A 19,606-nucleotide genomic window follows, 5' to 3' on the forward strand; every position below is an offset into this window, starting at 1 on the left:
TCCTCTGAAGCATCAGAGATTGGCGAGGCTGGAGACAGGACACGGGGTGGGCTGGGGCTGGGGCTGGAGACAGGACCATGGGGAGGGCCGGGGCTGGAGATGGACCGTGGGGAGGGACAGGTCAGACTGGCAGGTGGTTTTCAACTTCCTCTGCAGCATGTGGGTGTGGGTCACTTGCCAGAATTATCTAGGTGTATCACACATCTTCCTGCCCCTGGTGGGGGGGGGGGGGCAGGCTCAGGCACTAGGGCCCCTCACTCAGTCCCAGCTTGCCCCCCCCCACACCCCCTGCAGTATGGTGGTCTCAGTTCGGTTGTTGTGTTTAGGGTGGGGGTGCTGGGTGGGGTCAGTGGTCCCTTCCGGCATTAAACGCTGTGACCGTATGACCCAGCATCACTCGTGGAGGCAGCGCGAGGACCTGGAACGGGATCCAGCACTCTGGACTTGCAGGGCCTCATCTAACCTTTAGGCCGACCTTCCTGAGGTAGGGTGCAACGGGGAAGCAGGTTGTTTGGAGGGCACATTCCTTGTTACTGGAGCTTAAAAGGCCCTTGTGCTCTTTGCATTCATCAGAAACTAGGTGCAGCGTAGGGACCGTCATCCGTACAGCTTGGCAAAAGGCCAAGCATGCAGGGCTGTAGGAATATGACCGCGCTCCTACGGAGCTTTTCATCAGGAGATCTCGCAGGATTTCAACTAGGAGGTTAAAGCTGGGGAAACCGAGGCAAAGGGACCTGCCCACACTCACAAAGCATGGCAGTGGCAGAGCAGGGACTGAACTCAGGTTCTCTGCAGGCCCAGCCCTGCTCACCCAAAGCAGCAGGGGGAGAATCACTTCACTCAGGCCCTGACAGCTGAGATACAATTTGCATGAAGGCCAGGAGCCCAAGGGGAGTGAACAGAGGCTGTGGAACCATGGCAAGCAGAGGCACCTGCTGCCCTGTTCCCCTTCTCCAGCCGGGTGGGGAACGAGAGGAAAGCTGCTGGGTGTCCAGACCCTCTCTGACGCCAGCAGAGCCCTGCTCCTGCTCTGCGGGTGAGGCACGGGGAAGGACCCTTGGGCCCGGCCTGGCCTGAAATGCTTTCACTCAAGCCTCCGGCTACAGCACCCAGCCTAGGGCTTGGAAGCCACAGCTGAAGGGGTCAGGGCTGCCATCAGTTGGTGAGGAAATTGACCAATTTCCTCCTGCTTGTGGGTTGATAAGGCAGTTCCTCCTTGCCCCCAGAGCCGGCTAAGGCCATCTCACCCCAATGCTCCCTTCGTCTTATCCCCCAACCCCTGATTTACAGCAAACGCTTCCTGTCTCCTCCCTTCTTGGATCACCCACTTTCCTCCCGGGCCAGCAAGATCTCCACCGCCCCGGCCTTCGAAATACCCATACAAAGGCATCGGGCAGAGCTCTACAGTCGACACACATTTCTGAGCCTGCCCCTTCAACTTTTACTCTGACCCGGGAAGTGACGCAACCCCCCCTCACACATTACCCCACTGACAGCCCTTTCTGAATGGGCAATACTATTTCTATAGCAACCCTCACCCCAGAGCTTCCACCAAACTGGGGATTTCATCAGGACCAAATAGGTCACAAGCACAGCAGAGAAGAGCCACCAAGGTGTTGGAATGCGCTATGAGGAAAGGCTTTTAAAAACAAACAAACAAAACCAACCCAGCAGCCTGTAGCCAAATTCCTCGTGAGTAAGCGGGCTCTGATAACAGGAGGAGCTATGGGACATTAGGAAAAGATTCTGAACAATACAGCTGCTAGAACTGTTGGATACGACACGTCTTCCATTCCAAGTGCTGTCGTGGCTGTATACACTAGTGATCACTCACCCACCTCTGAAATGCAGCTGCCTCTGGGGTGGAGCACTGCAGCTGTTGAGCAGCACACCGCACCAGCATTCCACTAGGAGCATGTGGAGGGGTTGTTATTAAGAGGGGAAGTGAACTACAAGTGGAACTGCATAAGGGAATGGGAGGTAGGCAGAAAGTAAATAGAATTTGCCCCAGACACCAGGGCTTTTATTCCAAACGTTTGCTAAAGTAGCTGTGGAATCACCATGGAAAGAAACAATCCTTCATGTGTGGTGGGACTGGACTGATTAGTGCTGCTAATGTAATGCAGGAATTTAATCTACCTGCTTCATTTCCAGCCTCTTCCTGGACAACACCCTCTCCTCCATCCCTCTGGGTGTCTCCCGCTGGACCTTAACAGGTCGAAGGGAAGCAGGGCAGGAATGTAAAAAACTGAGCAGACACTTCTGGGTTCAGAAAGTGATATTCATGGGCATTTACACCTAAAAACCAACAACAAGGAAGCAGGGACATTTCAAAGTTGTTCCTATTGCTCCATTTTTAAAACCCAGCTTCTCAGCGCAGCATGGGACAGGGTGAGCTGTGCTGGAGAGCGGCACCAGCTGGCTAAGGGGATGGGTGAGCCCTTCATCTCTAGGTCAGTCCAGATCAGGCCCCACCAGAAAGGAGCCCAGGGCAGCCGGCACCAGGAGCGGTTCCCATCCGGAAGCGGTTTGCTGTGGAGTCTCAGTCCTTTTCCTAGCAGACGAGCAGCCTCATCACAACTGCCCTCCTTTGCTGGCAGAATTGGCCATGGAGATGGGACCCTCCTTTCCCGAGGGGCCCCGCTGATGGGGGGAGCAGCACACTGGCTGGGCAGCGTGGGTCACTGGCACTGGCCAGGTGGCATGTGTTCTGCGAGGGGGCTTTGGTCACCAGCGCTCTTCCCCAGCATTAAATCCCCCCCAAGAGGGAGCAGCAGGCACAGCAGGACCTGAAAACCTTCTCCCAGACTGTACCTCACCGGCAATCCCCAAGCTTCACTGGGATCGATTCCCCAAGGCCAAGCCCTGAATGCCTCTCCGCTCTCCTGAGAGCCAGCGACTGAAACGGCATCGTCACAATCCACGTTCCCCGCAGGCTGGAAGCGTCTCGGCTCAGCGTGTCTCCCTGAGGCTAAGGGTGCCGGACGGCTGCTCCGCAGGGGGCTGCTCAGGCGCTGGGGCAGGGAAGCCCATCTGCTCCCAGCAGATGTAGGTTGGGATCGTCCAGAGGCTGAGGCCCCGGCCCTGGCTATAAGAGGAACAAAGCCACACATTACAGAGGGGAGCTGGAGAGGGCTGCTGGGACCCCATGGGTGCTGCGGGCGAGGGACCCAGACACGGGGCTTTACGTACACAGCAGAGGGTTTAGACAGCACCAAACAGCTGACCAGGTGCCCTATCGATGGGGGAAGAAAGCCCCCTTTGAATACTGCACTGCCAGAGATGGGCAGGCCCCTGGTCTGTCTCCTGCCACTGCAGATCTGCGAACCTCACGGTCTAATCTGGGATGACAAAGTCTGCACCAGCAGCCTGCTCCCCCTCCAATGCCTCCTGCCCTTAACTGGATGCTTGCCCCCAGGTCTGCACTCTGGTGGGTACATTGGATTGAACCCTGGGATGCCAGGGGACACCTTGCATCACGCGCGGCTTTCCTCTCACACCAGCACTGGCCAAACCCACCGCTGGAGGCCACATGACTCCTCCAGGCCCTGATTCCACACGGCTGATGAGCTGGGGGGCCGCTGGGTGTTTCGCTAGTTCGGAGAAAGAGGAAGCAGGTGCTGGCATGGGGCGGGGCCAGCTGCCGGGAAAGAACTCGGGGTGTGTCTTCCCTAGCAACGTTAAAGCGTTGTCATGGCACCAGCGCTGGGAGAGAGAGCTGTAAAAAACCCATCCCCTCAAGGGGCGCAGCTCCCAGTGCTGGGGCACGGTCTCACGGTCTACACTGGTGCTTTACAGCGCTAAAACTCGCAGCGCTGGGGGGGCGGGGGTGTTTTTTCACACCCCTGAGCGAGAAAGTGGCAGTGTAGACAAGGCCTCGATGAGAAAGTCTATCTGCACAGTACTCAGACCCGCCCAAGGAATCTTGGGGCGCTCCCCCATGGCACAGGGCTCGTCCTTAAAGACGCCCTTTGCAATGGGGATGGGGGAGGAGGACCTAAGCCCCCCTCCCCACCCCTAATTCAGACTCTGGGGTTCAGAGCATGGCCAGAGACCCAGAGGAGGGTCAAACAGACCAGCCCCCCTCGTTCCCCACTCCAGGCCGTGCAAACATGGTTTCTTTCTGCCACTGCAGACAGCCAAGCCTGGCGTCCAGCCATGTTTGAGCTCCCCAGCGTGGCTGGGCCCGGGTCTGCGACAGCACCCCCCACTGGCCCCAGGCCCAGCCCCGCGCCGTACCTTGGTGAGGAGGATGTACCGGATCGCCCCAGGAACAGGCTCCAGCACCACAGCGGAGAGCAGCTCCTTCGAGAGCAAGGCGGGCCTGGCCGGCAGCCCCTTCAGGAACCTGAGGGGGCACAAAGGGGGTATCGGTGCGGGTACGCGGTGCACACCCCAAGAGAGGGGAGATGGGGGGGGGGTCAAATGGGGCTGGGAGTCGCTGCCCTCTCAGTCATCTCCCCCCTGCGCCGGGATGCCTCAGGCTGCCCCCCATCTGCTGCAGACTGGCTCTGTCTCACCAATGCCCACTCCAGGCCGAGACCAAACTCCTAGAGCTCCCGCCTTAGTCCGTCGCGGGCCGACCCGCTAGTGCTGCCTGACAGCCCCAAACCCTCCGGCTGCCCCTGGGCCCCGGGAACGCAGCGGCAGAGCTGAGAGCAGCAGCTAGAGACCCTGGATGGACCAGAATCAAAGGGGCAGGGCAGAGGGAACAGCCCTGCCTGCCAACTTGCTCCTGGTGCCCCACTGCACCCCCACCCCAAGCACTGCCAATGCCCCTCAGTCCCAGCCTGCAGCCCCCTCCCCTGCTAGCCCAGCCCTGGGAACCCCAGCCTTCCACAGCCCTACCGATATCCCTCAATCCGGAGCAGCATTGTCCCCCGCCCCTCTGCTGGTGCCCCTCAGTCCCGACCCGCAGCCCCTGCTACCCCAGTCCCCAGCACACCGCGTTAGCTGAACGGGGCGTGTGCGACTTACTGGTCTCCGTTAGATTCAGGGGGGAAGCTGCACTTCACCACTTCCACAAACTCCTCCACCGTGTCCGCCAGGGTGAAGACCACGGCGTTGGGGCCAGCGTCGAAGGTGTAGGCCACCTGTGACAGAGCGGACGTGGTCAGCGCAGCACCCGGAGCAGGGCTGCCTGTCCCCAGCAGGCTCCAGCGCTCGGTGCCCTGGGTCCCACTCGCACGGAAACACTTGCCTGGCCCCACAGCTGCAGCCTTTGCTGGCCCAGGGCACATCTCCACAGTCCGGTGCCCGGCAGCACGCTGGCACCAGAGCAGGGAGTTCAGGGGGCGGGTGAATGGGGCTGGCCAGAGAGAAACACCTGCTCGAGGAAGGCAGCGTGAAAAGCAGCAGCTGCTTCCTGTTTCATCTGCCCCCAGCGAGATGCATATTCCCTCCCCCTGCCAAGCCACAGGGCTGGTGCTCGCACGGCTGGGTGGGCAAACAGATCCTGCCCAGGGGTCCACCAGATCCAGTATTCATGGGCAACGCCCGGTGCCACAGAAGGAACCACTTCCCACCCCCCGACAGCTGCATCTGGGGTGGGGATCCCTTCCTGAGCCCCGCACCTCCTGAAGCATGTGAGCCGACTGCACCTCGTCCGCTCATCCACCAACTGCTCGACTCCATCACGTCCCAGGGAGCGGGGCTGCGGGATCCCACGCGTTTCCCACAAACAGTCAGGGACGCGTGATGGAGATTTGCTGAAGGCTAGTCAGCGGGGAAGGGGGGTAGGTGCTGCAGGGTGGGTGGCAGAAGCCGGGCAGGATAAATCAGTCACACGGGGAGGCCGATTTTAGTTGGTTTCCTAGGGGCAGGTCCTCTGGGGCAGCAAGGAGCCTTTTGTCACACACCGGAGCCCTCGACAGGGCATCACTCCACTAGGAAGTGACCTCCCGCGTAGCGGTCATGAGTCAGTGCAGCCCTACGCCTGTTCGCTGTCCGGCCCCGGCACCCTGACTGCGCTGCCCTGTTAGGTTGGAAGCGGCGTCTTCTGGGCACATACCTCAGAGTTCCCAACGCTGCTCCAAGCCGCAGCACATGGTGGACAATTGTACATGGTTGTGGGGGACTCTTGGGTGCCAGGGGAGAACGTGGTAAAAGTCTCCCAACTCCCACAATCCTCCTGGGGAAATCCCAAGCTTCCCTAGGACCTGCCTGAGCACATGTAGTGCCTGGCACAGCAGATCGGCCCCGGGAGATCTCAAAGGGGTGGCTAATGGCTCTACCGGTGCATGGCACATGTTCTGAGCGGACAGACACCACTCTCCAATCATGGGGCTCTGACACTCGCTCCCCTGACCCTGTCGCCTTGGTACAAGGACAAGCCCCTCTCTGAACCAGGAGGCCCTGCCCGAAGTGCCAGGCTATGCACCCCTGATGCCAGCTCCGTCCGCATATCCCGCACTGAGCCCACCTTGGTCTTGCCGTGGTGGGCGTTGAATCGGTGGGCCAGGGCGATGATGTGCCGAGAGACGTCGTTGAGGTAGAAGATGGGAGGGAAGGTGTCCAGGCAGGTGGCATGGAACTGGTTGCTGTCCTTCATGGTCAGCTGGCCAAAGCCCTCAAAGTCTCGCTGCTGGATGAACTGGATCATCTGGGACATGCGCTCCGGCACCACCGCCTCTGCGCGGTGCTGCAATGGGGCGACAGGGACAGTTACATCGGGCGGGGGGGCACCCCATTACATTGGGATGGGGAGACCCACAAAGTCTTGTTACTACGTTGGGCACCTGTGCCATCTCCTCGGCACCATCATCCAGTGGGGGCACCTTATCACAGCAGGGGGGATGGACTGCACTCTCTCTAATCCTGCCCCCCCACACACAACCATTGGGAGGGGCTGCTCCCAGCAAGGCCCCACCCACCAACATGCCCCTACAAAGGTGGGAAAAGAGCCAGGAGAGCTGGAGGAGTCATAGAATCGTAGAACTGGAAGGGACCTCGAGAGATCATCTAGTCCCGTCCCCGGCACTCAAGGCAGAACTAAGTATTACCTAGACCATCCCTGACAGGTGTTTGTCCAACCTGCTCTTAAAAATCTCCAGTGATGGAGATTCCACAACCTCACTGGGCAATTTATTCCAGTGCTTAACTACCCTGACAGTTAGGAAGTTTTTCCTAATGTCCAACCTAAACCTCCCTTGCTGCAATTTAAGCCCATTGCTTCTTGTCCTGTCCTCAGAGGTTAAGAACAATTTTTCTCCCTCCTCCTTGTAACAACCTTTTATGTACTTGAAAACTGTTATGTCCCCTCTCAGTCTTCTCTTCTCCAGACTAAACAAAGCCAATTTTTTTCAATCTTCCCTCATAGGTCAGGTTTTCTAGACCTTTAATCGTTTTTGTTGCTCTTCTCTGGACTGTCTCCAATTTGTCCACATCTTTCCTGAAATGTGGCACCCAGAACTGGACACAGTACTCCAGCTGAGGCCTAATCAGTGCAGAGTAGAGCGGAAGAATTACTTCTCATGTCTTGCTTACAACACTCCTGCTAATGCATCCCAGAATGATGTTTGCTTTTTTTGCAACAGTGTTACACTGTTGACTAACATTTAGCTTGTGATCCACTATGACCCCCAGATTCCTTTCTGCCATACTCCTCCCTAGGCAGTCATTTCCCATTTTGTACATGTGCAACTGATTGTTCCTGCCTAAGTGGAGTACTTTGCCTTTGTCCTTATTGAATTTCATCCTGTTTACTTCAGACCATTTCTCCAGATCATTTTGAATTTTAATCCTATCCTCCAAAGCACTTGCAACTCCTCCCAGCTTGGTATTGTCTGCAAACTTTATAAGTGTTCTCCCCATGCCATTATCTAAATCACTGATGAAGCTACTGAGCAGAACTGGACCCAGAACCGATCCCTGCGGGACCCCACTCGTTATGCCCTTCCAGCATGACTGTGAACCACTGATAACAGCCCCTCCCCACCAGGGGCCAGTGCACGGCTGCTCCCCACCGGCTGTGCAGGGCTGCTTTGAAGGGGATGTGGGGGGGGGGGGTGTGTGTGAGGGAGGGCTCCCAAATCTCCCTCCCACCCTCTGAACAGAATTAGTGCTTCTGCTACAAAGGGTCCCCAGTCACATCACAATGCCGCTGCTGGCTCAGTTGTTAACACAGTCAGTGATGTTCCGGCAGCTGTCTGAAAACTTAGCCCATGGCCACTTGGGTCGAGCCCGGTCACCTCCCCGACGTGCAGGCCACACCCTCGGATCCAGCAGCCCCGGAGGAGGAGACTCAAAGCTAGCGGGTCTCGGGGTCTCCGGCCACGCTGCATTACAGCCCGCCAGCAATCAGCTGTTTCTCTGAGTGCATTCCAAGGCAGCCAGTCACGCTGGTGACCAGAGCCCACGTTGCACTGACATGGATTCGTGGTGCTGGAAGGAGCTGGAAAAACACCAACAAATGCACTCAAAGCTCCGGCAGATTTTGCAAGGGAGCAGGGCATCAGGCCCGGCAGCCCTGCAGACAGCATGGACGGAATAACCCCCCCTTCCCGGCCGCCATTAGCTAGAGGTCACCTCAGGCCCTGAAGCAGGAGAGTTTAGATTCCACCAAATTCCACAATTCCAGTCACCGGGGTCAGGAGTCAAACGCCCCCCCAGTATGGCTCCAGGGGCAGGTGCTGGAGCACAGGGGAGGTGAGGGAGGGGGGAGCTAGCAGCAGGCCTCCTTTGCTCTGGGATTTATGTGAGTGATTCGGGGGTTATTCCAAACTCCAGCGCCCCCGTCTGCCCCAGCAGCATCGCAGGGGCAGCTAGATCAAACGTGAGCAAGAGAAACCCCTGCCCCCACCCGCCTGCCACCCCTGTGTGGCACAGGGCTGAGAACAGGGCTCCCGCCTCAAACCTTCAGCAAGAGGCTGGTGTCCACGCTTGTCTGCATCCCAGCCGTGCTGCCCACCGGCTTCTTCTCAGCGCTTACCTGCAGGGGGGGAGAAAGCACTTGGCATCAGCATCCCCAAGGGCTCTCCCCACCCAGAGGAAGGTGCAGCGGCCCCCAGATGCTTGGGGAGCAGATCTCACCACATGAGGGCAGTCAGCTGCCCCACCCCAATTGTGACATTCTTGGGAGTATCTCACCCCTAAACCCCCGAGACCACGCTGACTCCACGCCCCCCAGCACACCGGGAACGGACGCTGCTCTCCCTCCCAAGGGAGGGCGCAGCAAACCTCAGAGTCCAGGTCTGGGCCCATAGGTTCTCAGGCTCAGAGAGCGACTGCCTGCGAGAGCCCTATTAGCCAGAGTCCCGTCTGGAACGTACCCCCGCAGATGAACCTCCCGCCCCGTCGGGAGGCAGGCCCGGGACTGCAGGGGAAAAATGAGCCACAGGGAGTGGGAGTGACTCGCCCAAGGTCTAGTAAGCAGGAGAGGCTGGCACAGAACCCAGGAGTCCGGATGCCAAGGTCCCTGCTCTAACCAATAGCCCACACTTCCCTTCCAGAGCTGGGAACAGAACCTAGGAGTCCCAGCGGGGAAGCAGCCACTAGCTCTCGCGCTCTCCTCACCATCCCATAATGCTTTTCCTGCCCCACCCCCGGGCTCAGGCCAGATGGATGCCGTGACCTAGGGGTACCAGACCCCCTGGGCCGTCACCCCGTTCTCACTCACCACCAGGATGAGCACTCTGAGCTCCGGCCAGTGCGTCTCCGGCGCCACCTGCTGGGCAATGCTGTCTTTGCCGTCAGGTCGCTCCCCCATCAGCCACTGCACAAAGCCCCCATGCATGCTCCTGCAGGCGCTGCCCGAGCCCTGGCGGGCGACCTCGGAGAGCTCACCCTCCACGCCGTACAGCCGGGCCAGGGTGTGCACTGGGACACGAGACGGGGCGAGGTCAGCACGGCTGGGGTACTCGCTCCCCACCCACAGGGGCTGGCCCCAGGGCTCCACCAGCATCCAGCCCCCTGGACCTAGCCCAGGGTCGCTCGTCCCCCGACGGCCCCCCCCAAGTTTCTCTCCCATCCCCACTCTAGCACAGCCCAGCAACAGGGGAGGAAGGGGGGGGCCACAGCAGACCGGTGCAGGGCATGGGGGGGGGCATGAACAGCCCACCCTCCAATCCCTCCAGAGCCGGGGGCAGGGTGTGTGTGGGGGAAGGGGCAGCCCGGTACCCCCTCTCAAGAGCCAGGAGCAGGGACAGCCCAGCGCATACACACCCACGCACTCACCCAGGCAGGCGTACCCCGCTGCGGAAGACGCCAGGCCGGCTGCTGTGGGAAAGTTGTTCACCGAGGCGACGTGCACTTTGTAGGCCAGGCTGAGGGGGGCCGCGGCCCCAGCACTGCCGCCCCTCCGCTTCCTGGCCAGGCGGCGCACTGCAGGACAGAGCAGAGCGGGGCTTAGATGTTCAGGAGGCATCTGACCTGCCTCAGTGGGTTCCACAGGGGCTGGGCTGGAGGCGGCAGGTCCCTGGGTAGCACCTGACACCCCCTCCCAGCAGTGACCAGCTGCCTGTGTTGGGAATTAACCCCTTGGGTGCTGGAGAGAAGATGACGAGCTTGGCGGCAGCAGCAGGGCCATGGTGCCAGCCAGAGGTATCTGCATATCCCTCCTCGCTCTCCTGGATGGGTTCTGGGCAGGGCAGGAGAGGGCCTGTGCTGGGGTAGCACAAGGGACTTTCAGGGAGTGGGGTACGTCCCAGAGAAGCAGCCTCCACCCCCCAATCAGCAAGGGTCTCAAAGCACTTCACAAGCTTTAAATACAGCCCTTCGATCCCCGAAGAATAGGGGGGAGGTTTGACAGAGGGGGAAACTGAGGCACGGAGCAGGGTGGCATCCTGTGCAGGGTCACGTGGGGAACCAGAGGCATGGCTGGGAATGGACCCCAGGAGTCCCACGTGCAGCTTGCATATGGCCTTGTAGGGAGGTACTGAGCGCGCCCGGTGGGGATCATGCTCCCAGCAACTTGGAAGTATAAGGGAAACCCAAGGGACTGAGACAGACCTCGACCGCCTGCCCTCCCCGCAGGTGACAGGACTTGCCCGCTTTGGGAGCCCAATGAGCCCCCTCCTTCACACTGCCCCTACACGCCCCTCGGTCCTGTATTCTGGCCACTGGCCTGGTGTGAGCACCATGACTAGATGGAGTCCCAGGTCTGGGAGAGACCGTGCAGTTCCCTGATCAACCAGGAGAGGTCCCCCCCGAGGCACATGGCACTGCCCTTGCAAGGGAAGCAGGGAGAGCTGGGGGCTCAAACTGGGGCCTGTCCCCTGGCAATGCCAGCTGCTCACCACCAGCCCAACTGGCTGCGTCCGTCCTGCCCACCACCAGGATACTCACTCTCCCGCAGGCAGGACTGCAGCCGTGGGTGCCCGACGTCGGCCTCCTCCCCGTTCAGCCAGAGCCGGTCCTCTTTGAAGTCTCTGCTGATGGCGGCTGTGGTGGTGGTTTTAAGCTGGGAGGGAGAGATCAGAGCACGCTGAGCTGCAGCCAGAGCACGCTGAGCTGCAGCCAGAGCACGCTGAGCTGCAGCCAGAGCCTGGAGGGGGCGTTCCAGCGACGTGCAAGCACACGGTTAGATTTAGCTCCGGAGATTGGCGCTGAGCCCCACCCCGCGGCAATGGCCACTACGCACCACCCTCGGGGCCGCACGAAGCCCCCGTCCCCCACCCCAGGGGGAGTTCTATTTATGACGAGGAAGAACAAAAGCCCAGAATTACTCTAACGCCTCACGATTGCTCTCTATCATGGCAGCACCCAAAGGCCCCCCTTGTGCTAGGCGCTGTACAAGGCAGAGTGACAATCCCCTGAAGAGCTGACACAGGTGGAAGAGACTTGCTCAAGGTCAGCAGAGGTCAGTGGCAGAGGTGGGACTAGAACCATGGTCTTTCAACTCCCAGTCCAGCACCCTGCCCACTGGACACCCCCTCCCCACACAGGCTGCCACCCGGCCCTGCTGAATGTGTGAACGGATTCTCTGCAAAGTTTACTTTGTTTTACAGAGTGGCTCCACTCTCACCGCAAGTGTACGTAGAGCGAAAGCTAGGTGCCCCCAACCCCTTAGCCCATGGGGCAGCGGCTTACACATTCTGCTAGGATAATAATAAAAGAAAAGGTTTCCATTTATACCACCGCTCACCTGGGATCTCACAGCCACGTAACCCCCAGCAGTAGGTAAATACTATCATCCCCACTTTACACATGGGGAAACTGAGGCACAGAGTTGGGAAGTGACTGGCCCAAGGCGCCATACAGCAAGCCAGTGGCAGATGTGGGAAGCGAACCCAGGTGTTCCTGCCACCAGGCAATACTCCTTCTGGTGTGAACATGGGAAGAGGCATCCCTGACAGCCACCAGACGGGCTGGCATCTCTCACCTTTATGAGAGCGAGCCTGGCCATGACCTTCCCAAGGCCCTAGAAGTGTCTATTCGGGGCTGAGGCGCAACAAGTCACCCGAGACTAGGGTGACCAGACAGCAAATGTGAAAAAATTGGGATGGGGGTGGGGGGGGGGTAACAGGAGCCTATATAAGAAAAAGACCCAAAAATCGGGACATCTGATCACCCTACCCGAGACTAGGCAGCACTTCAGCACAGGCCACGAGCCAATCAGAGATCCCTTGGGATCCCAAGTCCCCGCCTTTCCACCAAGCTGCACCCACCTCGCCCTGTGGGGAAGCACTGAGCGAATACGTGGCTGGATACGTATCTCTAAGCACAGATGCCAATTCAAACACTGCAGAGGGCCAGATCACAGGGATCTAAATATGAAGGGCCAAAGAGAACTCCACTGAATTCCCAGGAGTTAATGATTACACCAAGGGATGGACTGGGCCAAATGAGATTAAAATAAGGGAAAACGTTGGCGAAATATCAGGAAATAAGTCCCGACGCTGTGACCCAGGAGGCTGTGGAATATTCTCGCAAGGGAAGGGACAGGAGCCAAAGGGGACAACTGTGTACTGGTCCCTTGGGGAATGAACTAGACAACCACAGAAAGTAGAGAGGGGAAAGATTTCTATGCCAAGCTTACAATGGGGTTTATAGCAAACCACACTTGGGGGCAGATGTTTCTCCCATGGTGGCCCATCATTTCCAAGCCCTTTGGGAAGAAAGTTACCACCTTTTTCCTTGAACCTTTGCCTGATTGTTCCCAGAAGAAGAGTGGCTGCTGTTTTTTCACTCCCAAATGAAGCCCCCCCTCTCTGCTCCGGTCCCACCATTAACGATCTCTCTTCTCTAGCAGCCTCAGCTCCGATTCACTCCCGAGAAACATCTTTCCTGGGCTTTTATTACAAGTTCATACCAACCTGGTCCTGGTGCAGGGTGACGCTCAGAGAGGAATTGATGGGTAAAATCAGCTCTTCGTCTCGCTTCCCCCCTGGAAGAGATTAGATGGCAAAATCAGCACCGAGAGCCCCCTGTCGTTAGAACAGGGCTCTCATCAAACAGTTAATCACTCAACAGTTGCCCTCAGGCACATGGAGATCCATCAGAGGAGCCCAATAATGCAATAAGACAGAGACACACAAGTCACTTCCAAATAATCCTCATCAGCCCACAGACAAATGGATACAAGAAACAGGTTTGACGAGATCACAGCTGCAGAATTCATTCTGCCTGGTTTACCCAGTTTATTAGCGGCGTCACTAGTACTCATTTTCCTGCTTTCTTGTGCTGGGCCACAGCCCCTCTGCAGTTCACTGAAACTGAGATGCACTCAGCTCAGGGGATTCTTAGTTAACAGAGACTTTCACAGTGCCCAGCGTTCAGCTTCTCTGGGCAATTGCTGGTTAGTTACCACAGCCTCCGTTTTAATTTATTAAACCCTACAGTGTGTACCGCCATGACAACTGGAGCTGCAGAGACTGAGACACATAAACGAGGGCAAAATCTGCAAACTCAGGAATAGAGAACAAGCCAAAGTCAGCCCCATTAAAGACAGGCCTGACGGCCCGCCCGGCAGGGGACACGGGGCCGAACAGGATGCCAAGAGCCCAGGTAGAGGCCTTTCCCCCTAGCTATCCCCCATCCTGTGCTTGGTCCGGCCAGCGTTCCAGTCCTGTTAGACGGAGTCTGGAAGGGACTTCACCTGGGTAACGGCATTTGGCAACGTCCAGCTCCTCCAAGACTTCCAGCCTCAACGAGACAGGCTTTGACAGGGCTCTTCTCCTGGCCCAGCACCCCCTCACCCGCTCCCCTGCCCTTGAGGAAAGCCGCTCTCTGGAGGGGGCTGGGGTGGAAAGCGCCAGCCCGCTGGAAGGCGCAGTCCCTGCCCCAAGGAGCTTACACAGTCTAACAGAGAGACGCAGCCGCTTGTTCACTCAGAAAACTGCAGCCGTTGCTGACCCCAGGGCCTTATTGGGGGCGATTGAGGGATACGGGGTCCCCCCCCACCCTCTGGGGCGCTGCCCTGGGACGGGGAGATCGGTCCCCCCCCACCCTCTGGGGCGCTGCCCTGGGACCGGGAGATCGGTCCCCCCCACCTCTCTGGGGCGCTGCCCTGGGACCGGGAGATCGGTCCCCCCCCCCTCTGGGGCGCTGCCCTGGGACCGGGGAGGGCCGGGGCCGGGCACGAAGGGGGCGTGCCCGGGGGAGGGGACGGGGCACCGAGCCCCGGCAGGCCAGAGGGGCAGGGGGATACTCACAGTACTTGATGACCGCGATGTTGACAGGGGCTGTGCAGGTCACCACGGTGAGGGGCTTCTCCTCAGCCATGCCGGGGGCTGCAGGGGCCCAGGGAGGGAGCCCCGGCGCTGCACCGAGCTCCGGCTGCCCGGTGTACCGCGCTGGGTCCTGCCCGGCGCTGCAAGCCCCTGCAAGGCAGCTAGCCTCCCACACGTGTCTGCCCCGCGCGACACACCCATCAGCTGACGGGAGCGGATTGGCTAGCGGAACACCAGCTGCTCCCGCCGCGTCCAATCAGCACCGGCGCCCCGCCCACGGCTGGCTCTGTCAACCAATGGGAGGGATCGGAAGATGGACGCCGACCGCCCCCTCCGCCCCCAGCAGGAGGAACCCTGGCGGCGCCGGGTGCACGTTACCACCCGGAGGGTTTTAGCTGTCGCACGAAGAGGGGAATGTTGCTACGGTGCACCAGGTGCCATATTAGTGAGTGGAACAGCGTGCACATGCGCAGTGTATACTAGTGCCACCGTCATTCAGGCCCTAGGGTTCCAGCGTCGGCCATGACACTATAGGCAAATCCAAGGGAGGGGTGGGGGCTGGGGCGGCCAGAATTAGGGACTGATCCTGCAGCTGAGCAGCCGGGGGGGATGATCCTGGGGTCACTGACACCAGACTACCCAGGGTGCCAGGTCTCGCCATGTTATACGGTGGCTTATGTGACTTTGGGAGGGTTTGGGGATATTTGCAACATTTGGGAGGCTGGGGGGATATTTGGGGGTTTTCATGGTGAGGCAGTAGTGCCACTCCAGCCAAGTCAGAGACTCTCTTACTGTTTAACAGCTGACTTGTCCAAGCCCTGTAAAAATCTACGTACCTCCTAAGATTTTGGAAAGCCCCAGCTTCTGGAGTCAGGTGATTGCATGGGAAATCACAGCTTTCATTTTAAACTAGTACGTGTCTAACCTTTGTGGTTGCAGAGGAAAGTTTAAAAATATCCTTCCCCCCTTCTCCCAAGGGCTCAGACACCAGCAGGCAAATAAAAAGAACCAGGCATTTGTTATTTTTATAACTCTTGTAATTTTTAAGCCAATCTTGTGATTGGGGGCGGGGGGGATTTTTAACATTTGAGGTTGGCAGTGCCCCATTCCTGTGTAGCCAACCAGGGTGTCACTCCTGATTGACACCAATGAGAGAGGAGATTCAGCCCTGGTGCCCTATGTTTTCTTGCACAGTAGTACACATCCCTCAGGGGCTGGGTAACTTCCAGCAATGTCAGCAGGACATGGACAGCTCAAAGAGATCTGAGGAAGCAGCCTGTGTGTAATTTGGGTCACAAGAGTTTAGCCACTAGGGAATGGGTCACCAGAGTTCCTTGAAGAAACATTCAGCCTGGCCCTTTAGTTCCTCTTCTTTCTCCTGCCAAGCATGGGTCAGCCCTGGTGAGCAGGCAGATCCTGGGAACATGGCTGCCTGGCTCTGGTGCTGGTTCTGAGCCTCATACACCTGGATGCATTTGTTCTACAGGCAGCTGTGGCGAGAAGGGAAATGAGTGAACTTGGTAGGTCCATGTGTCATCCTCGGGCATTAAAGCCAGCTGGTTTCCTCCCCTTCTCTGGCCCAGCCTCTTTTACCCTTCATTGCCGAGAAAGGCACTGCCACTTGCTGACTCTGGAGACGTTGAGACACTGTGTGGATGGCCCTTTGCAGCTGCAGCCCTCTGACCCAGATCCTTTGACTCCAATGGGAGTTGGGCACCTTAATACCTTTGAGTATCTGGCCTCTGTTCATGCAGCATGGGCGGCAGCAGGGTGAGGTTCCCCCAAAGGCCTTTGTCTCCCATTCACTTCTTGGCGGCTTTGCTGCAACTGCCAGCAAAGGGACAGATTGGTGCCTTGTGGAACGGTCTGTCTGATACAGAGGCCTGTGAACTGGGCAGGGATCCAGGCCTCGTTTCATTAGGGTGACCAAGTGTCTGGTTTTCGACCGGAACACCTGCTCGAAAAAGTGCCGCTGATCGGGCCGTTAAAAGTTCGGTCAGCGGTGCTGCGGAGCTAAGGCAGGCTAGTCCCTACTTGTCCTGGCTTTGTGCTGCGCCCCGGAAGCGGCCAGCAGTCCGGCTCCTAGGCGGTGGTGAGGGGGCCCACGGGGCTCCACGCACTGCCCCTGGCCTGAGCACCGGCTCCGCACTCCCATTGGCCGGGAACCACAGCCAATGGGAGCTGCGGGAGCAGTGCCTGCAGGCGAAATCAGCGAGCGGAGCCTCCTGCTGAACCTCTGCCTAGGAGCCAGACCTGCGAGCCGCTTCCGGGGCACAGCGCGGAGTCAGGACAGGCAGGAAGCCTGCCTTAGTAACCCTCCCACTGCACTGCTGACCGGGAGCCGCCACAGATAAGCCCATGCCACAAACCCCAAGCCCCAACCCCCAGCCCTGAGCATCCCCCAACCCAGAGCCCCCTCGTGCACCCCAAACCCCTCCTCCCCAGCCCCAGCACCCCCAGATGGAGCCCCCTGCACCCCAACCCCCTGCCTCAACCCACTCCCGCACCCTGAACCCCCCAGCCCCACCCCAGAACCCGCACCTCCAGACGGAGCCCTCACCCCCTCCTGCACTCCAACTGATTGCCCCAGCCCAGAGACCCCTCCCACACCCTGAACCCCTCTGCCGCACCTGCCAGCCTGGAGCCCTCTCCTGCCCCCCAAGTCCCTCATTCCCGGCCCCACCCCAGAGCCCACACCCCCAGCTAGAGCCCTCACCCCAACCCCTTGGCTCCACCCCGGAGGCCACACCCCCAGTTAGAGCCCTCACCCCCTCCCGCACCACAACCCCCTGCCTCAGCCCAGTGAAAGTGAGTGAGGGTGGGGGAGAGCAAGCCATTGAGGGAGGGGGAAATGTAGTGAGCGGGGGCGGGGGGCTCAGGGAAGAGGCAGTGCTAGGGTGTTTGGTTGGCAACCCTGCGTTTCATAGAGGCAGCCAAATGGTCACCAGATGAAAAGGTTTTAGGTTAGTACCAGCCTGGTTTGAATGGATCATCGAGAGGCAAGAGGGTCTGCAGCCCATGGGCACATCCCTGAACCAGCCAGTGCCCTGCTGGGTCGTTCTCATGGTTTGCAGTGATTACCTAAATTTCAGAAGCCGGCTCTTGATTCCACTGGCCAGAATCCTCCGAGCAGGCAGCCTGGAGCTGCTTTGCAGGATTCCAGCCCTAACGCCTGGGGGATCTGGCTGGGACCCTCAAACGGGGTGAGCTGAGATTTAGGGCTCGCTCCTGCTCCATCAAAGTCAATTGCAAAACATTCCGTGAGCGTGTTAGAAATTAATAAGGTGTAAAACTGAGCAAAGGGAGGTTGAGACTGGTGAGCAAGGAGTGTTCCTGCCACGCACGATGAATTTATCTGTCTACTATTCCAATCTGGCCATCTCCCCAGGGAAATCGAGTCACCCACCTGTCTGCAGAGACTGATCAGCAGCCGGATAGTTAGTGCCGCTGTCATTTCTCTGTGTGGAGTCTGCCGGGAACTGGACTTGATGTGCCAATCCATGGCACGTGGGCCAGCGACCAGCCCTCAAATGGTAACAGTTTTCACTCACCTTCGACCAGTGGCCTAGACAGGAATTAACAAGGACCAGTTCCTCCCAAGAACTGGTTTTGAAGCTAGAGAAAGATCCTGATTGTTTCTGATGTCACATAGCTTCCTTTGGACTTTGGCTTTAAGCAAGTGACAGGACTCCTGTTTTCCTTGGTCAAAGGAATCATTTTGTCAGTTAACGGGATGCATTTCTTTTCCATTGAATTAATGCCAGGATTGTCAAACCAGTCTTGGTGCTGATGAGTGGAATATCCTTCAGTTTCAGCACATTCACTGTGAGGGGTGTAAAACAGCTCTGGTGGGACTTGAACCCACAACCTTTGAACGACTTCATTGGTCATCAAGCTAGAAGTCCAATGCACTATCCATTGTGCCACAGAGCCCTTGTTATAGTTATGAGAAAATCTGCAGCACATGAATTGGGCTCCTCGGTCCCTAAAAACTCACCAGTGAACCCCCTTGACAGACATGCCCCTCACTTGGAGGGACAGTCGAAGAAAAAGAAGAAAGATCCTGGTGGAGGTTTGGACTCTGCCAGCCTTGATGTATTTCTTCAGCAGGACTCATTTGGCAGGAGGCTGGGCAAAGGAAGCCAGGGACATGCTGTTTCTTAGATGCATGCTTTGCACCTGTCTAGTACCTGCCAGGGCTTTACAGACATTAAGGAGCTCAGTGGGTAGGGTGATCAGACGTCCCGATAAAATCTGGACCGTCCCGATTTTGAGCTGTTTGTCCCACGTCCCGACCGATCTCTGGTCGGGACACAATTTTTGTCCCGATATTTTCTTCATCTCCTCTGGTCACCCTATCAGTGGGAGGCAGATGCCCCTGGGAGGCAGGTCACTAGCATTATCCTCATTTTACAGATGGGGAAACTGAGGCACAGAGCTGTCACCCTGCTCACGCAATGAACTGAGAATACAACCCAGATCGCCTGGCTCCTGTTAACCACAGGAAGGCTCTGAGCTGAGCTGCCAGTCCCCTTCCTTACAGTAATAGCGTAACATGGCCCCAGAGGGCCCTGGGGCAAGACTAGGCTATGGGCCCCCTTCCTGATTCTGAAATCTAAAATGTTGCTTACTCTCGACATCACGGCCCCCCCACCTACCCCATCATCCCCAACCCCTTGCCCTGCAGCCCCCCAATACGCTCCACTCCACAGCCCACTAGCAACTCGGCCACAGGCCCGGGACCTTCCTAGCCAGTCACCAGCACTGCCGCCCCTCCCCACCCTCCCACTCAGCACGCCGTTCACCGCCTCCCAATCCTGGGTGCCCAGCAGCTCCGCTTGCTCCCCTCACCCGCCCCACGCTCACACAACACAAGCCAAATCTGAGAGATGGTTGGCATGGCGACCTGGTGCCAGGGTCACGCCGCTGGTCAGGTTTGGCCCAGCCCGCCCCTTCCATCATGACAGGGGTGCGATGGGGCCAAATGAGAGCGAGTG

At 58.3% G+C, this 19,606-nt stretch overlaps 1 protein-coding gene and 1 non-coding gene across 2 annotated transcripts; both read right to left on the reverse strand.

The window, feature by feature from the left end:
* Window positions 1-2,270: 2,270 nt before the first annotated feature.
* Window positions 2,271-14,766, reverse strand: LOC112106327 (diphosphomevalonate decarboxylase). The gene is made up of 10 exons (XM_024199501.2): window positions 14,592-14,766; window positions 13,254-13,324; window positions 11,284-11,398; window positions 10,174-10,320; window positions 9,617-9,816; window positions 8,855-8,929; window positions 6,422-6,640; window positions 4,978-5,093; window positions 4,240-4,348; window positions 2,271-3,088 (listed from the first exon to the last, which is right to left on the reverse strand). Exons 1-10 carry the CDS (start codon window positions 14,659-14,661, stop codon window positions 3,008-3,010), a joined length of 1,203 nt encoding a protein of 400 aa, XP_024055269.1. The 5' UTR covers window positions 14,662-14,766; the 3' UTR covers window positions 2,271-3,007.
* Window positions 14,767-18,449: 3,683 nt separating this feature from the next.
* On the reverse strand, window positions 18,450-18,542 carry TRNAR-UCU. Its single transcript has 2 exons — window positions 18,506-18,542; window positions 18,450-18,485 (listed from the first exon to the last, which is right to left on the reverse strand). It is a non-coding gene; the product is annotated as a tRNA-Arg (tRNA).
* Window positions 18,543-19,606: the final 1,064 nt, after the last annotated feature.

The sequence above is a fragment of the Terrapene carolina genome, unplaced genomic scaffold (assembly GCF_002925995.2).
Source record: "Terrapene carolina triunguis isolate 2854851 unplaced genomic scaffold, T_m_triunguis-2.0 Scaffold33891, whole genome shotgun sequence".
NCBI lineage: Eukaryota > Metazoa > Chordata > Testudines > Emydidae > Terrapene > Terrapene triunguis.

What these genes read in the sequence shown, in the direction of transcription:
- LOC112106327 (XM_024199501.2), bottom strand. Translation starts at nt 14,661, where the DNA reads ATGGCTGAGGAGAAGCCCCTCACCGTGGTGACCTGCACAGCCCCTGTC. An exon ending in GCAGTCCTGCCTGCGGGAGA is followed by an intron (nt 10,321 to 11,283) that starts GTGAGTATCCTG and finishes TCTGTCCTGCAG; the next exon opens with TGCGCCGCCTGGCCAGGAAG. An exon ending in GGTACATCCTCCTCACCAAG is followed by an intron (nt 3,089 to 4,239) that starts GTACGGCGCGGG and finishes TTCCTCTTATAG; the next exon opens with CCAGGGCCGGGGCCTCAGCC.